Here is a 3,128-nt window from a genome sequence, read left to right on the forward strand (position 1 = left end):
GCAGTCCCCAAACCCAACACCTAAAATAGCTAAACTAAATCAATCAGGTATTCAGGAAAATTAAAGATTTCCTAAAAAGAGTGTTAGAAAGGGCCCATCAGTAAACAAATAGATGCAGCAAAATAAAGTGGAAACTGTTTTCCCTCTTCTCCTTTGGAAAACACCCACAGAAAAATCTTCATGTTGTATAGTAGAACTATTGAATGAAACGCAGCAAAAACATAGCGTGGAGTGATTTTCTAAATCACTAGGCATGGAGCAGGAGGAAAAAGCACAATAACAGCTGACACAATATTTCTACTTACTGTTTCTTTGCCTCTTCAAATTTATGCAGCTTTTTCCTCAAGCCACCTGATTTAAAGCCTTGACAATGAGCTGCTGGTGCTCCTATGGTGACTATGTCGTAGTTCTGATCTGGAGTGGACAAAAAGGACTTACAAATGAAAGTTTGTCATCTTTAATGTGAAAAAAACAAGTGTGGAAGTTCAAAAACTACTCTGAAAGTAATGTTTGGAAAACTTTTTGCCAGTGTTTTGAAGGACATACAAAACTGAATTGCTCTAGAGGCCCTGGAAATCCATCAAGTAGTTTTTGAGGTGAAAGACTCATACTTGGATGCAGGTCCTCTGTTTCTTAACCTAGAAGACTGACAGTGAAAAAGAAGTCTTGAACATTGGTCTTTACACAAAACCTGCCAGTACTGGAATCCCTCACATGGATACATGGGACAATGTGTGTCCATGGTTAGTGGAAACTACTGCTAAAAGAAGAGAACACCTATGTTATCTATGAAGAAAGGAGCTTGATGTGAATAAACATGTGATTTTGCATAACTGTACTGGATGGTTCCAGAGAAAAAGCTTAACAATAGACAACAGTCAGAACCCTTTGCTATTCTGCTACAAACCAAAATTACTGGAGAGACATAGCAGCTTAAGCCAGTCCTAGTAGAAAGACTAACTTTTGCCATCTGGGGGACTGTAAAGTCCAGAACCTAGTTTTGCCACCTGTAGGACAGCAATAATTATACTTACACGTGTTCTATTGCAAAGAGATTTGGAATCTGAGGATAGAAGGTGCTAAAAAAATGCCAGGTAGCACTAATCCAGTAGTTTGTAGAAACTTGGCTATAGAGTTGAGGATGGATATAAAGATACAGAGAAAAGTAACAGAATAAGGTAAAGAAAGAGAGAAAGAAATAAATACCTGATCCTCCATCATCCTGGACTCTCATTCTCTGTATATGTAAATTTGTAGGAACAAATTCCAATTTTTTATCAGCTTTCAAGCTACTGGCTTTAAATGAAGGACCTGAGAAAAACAGGAGAAAAGTAAGTATAAACCCCCTCTCCTTCTGCCTGTGCTAAAACATTCAAGAAGCTTCATTCATCATTTGCTATGTACTGAAAGTGGACAAAACAAAGAAAAAATACAACTTTCTGTTACTGTTCATACTTGTTCTCTACTTCAAGGTAAGATAAGAGAATGAATAGAGCAGACAAATACTCCCAGATAATTAGCAAACTCAAAATAAATGTTAATAAAGGTGTGAAATCTAATAATAGCATTTTTTTCTCCTCAAACTAAAACATTCTGGGTTTCTAATGTCAAAGAAATACTAACAAGCCTGACTGAGAAGAATCATGTTACTATATTAAAAAAATCACCTTTGTACTGGTGTAGGTCAGTTAGATTTTCCTGATAAGTCAAAATAATGGTTTGGTACTGAGTCACTATTTGTCGACGAAGGCTTTCCCAACAGGGAGACAGTTCTCCCAACTCTTCTAGTTCACAAACCCTGGGGGAAAAGTTAAAAAAAAAAGAGAAAAGATTTGTTTATGACCATAGTCCACTTGACAAAGGATGACTTTCACATTGTATCAACGTAGCACCATCCTCAGTTGTGTTCAGTGTGGTCTAACCCACTCACCAGACTGGGAATGCTTCCAAACATATGTCCCAAGTCACAGCTGCTGAGCTCCACTACTCTGTCTACTTAAAATATTATTTGGAATAAAGGAGGAAGGAGAAAAGTAAACATGTCAACACCAGACACAGTCCAACAGCACATTACCCAGAAAAGGTAGAACAATCATCTCTCAAAAGGATCCAGCAGTTCTTTCTGCAGTTCTCTCAATACTCTTCATTCTATAGTTTTAACCAATGGTCTGTACAGAATTTAAGACACCATTTCACTCAGCAATTCCCATGCCACAGTATTTAGCATATTATCAAAAGGAAACAAGTTTTCAAGAAAAACAAAGCTTGGTTTGCCAGTAGGCAACAGTGTAAACTATATTTATTAGCAACTTGGATGAAGACACTTTCAGTTTCATCTTGCAAACTGCTTCTGCACGAGATGCTATTCTGATTACCTCATCAAACTCCCTGCTCAAAACTATCCATGCATCTGAGCCCTGGTCTTCCCAGCTTAATAATTCAAGTTTACTTGTTTGTGCCACAGAGCTAAGACAGCAGGGAATGTGCATGCCATAAATAATTAGGCAGTCAAAACATCCCCCCTCTGTTTCCTCTCAAAGAGCTCTGGTCCAGAAGAGTTTTATGTAAGAGACAGCAGTTGTGACTATCCAAGGACATTTTAGAAGTCACCAGGATGTTGAGCCAGAAGCAGCTGTGCCTGTGGAGCTGTCTGTTATTCCTCTGGGCTGCAGCACAGAGTGTAGAGAACAGGGAGCTTGGCCAAATCTGAGAGATCCTGTGAATACCAAGTGTGATTGTGCACGTCACTGCAGGTCACTCCAGCTGAACAGGGAGAAGGGAGTCCTTCTTGGTAATTGCACAAGAGCCATGTTTACCTTCGAGCCACACAACTCAGAGCACACAAAGTCATATTAGCAATCACCTGCACTGTTATTAACCCATAACTGTACACAACAGGCATCCCCTGATCTCTGTCTGATTTTAGCAAGAGCCTCTGAACAATCACATTTCATGGCTAAGGCCTCAAACATCACTGTCTACAGTCTTACAGAAAGCCACAGCTTTTTCATCCTGAATTCTCCTCAAGTCCTTAAACTACATCCATCATAAGATGGCACCTCATGGGTAAATTTGCCAACTCTTTACATTATTATTATTATATGGTCAGTGGGATTGAGTGCACCCTC

General features: G+C 39.1%; 1 protein-coding gene across 1 annotated transcript in view; it reads right to left on the minus strand.

Moving 5' to 3' along the window:
• Positions 1-1,798, minus strand: part of LOC103810568 (type I inositol 3,4-bisphosphate 4-phosphatase-like) — a gene marked incomplete at both ends in the record, with an annotated part of 8,351 nt that extends 6,553 nt beyond the window's left edge. Inside the window, 3 exons of the mRNA XM_009083475.1 lie at positions 306-414; positions 1,207-1,311; positions 1,668-1,798. Of these exons, the coding sequence (XP_009081723.1) occupies positions 306-414; positions 1,207-1,311; positions 1,668-1,798 (345 nt within the window). The remainder of the gene's footprint in view (positions 1-305; positions 415-1,206; positions 1,312-1,667) is intronic.
• Positions 1,799-3,128: the final 1,330 nt, after the last annotated feature.

The sequence above is a fragment of the Acanthisitta chloris genome, unplaced genomic scaffold, assembly GCF_000695815.1.
Source record: "Acanthisitta chloris isolate BGI_N310 unplaced genomic scaffold, ASM69581v1 scaffold11651, whole genome shotgun sequence".
NCBI lineage: Eukaryota > Metazoa > Chordata > Aves > Passeriformes > Acanthisittidae > Acanthisitta > Acanthisitta chloris.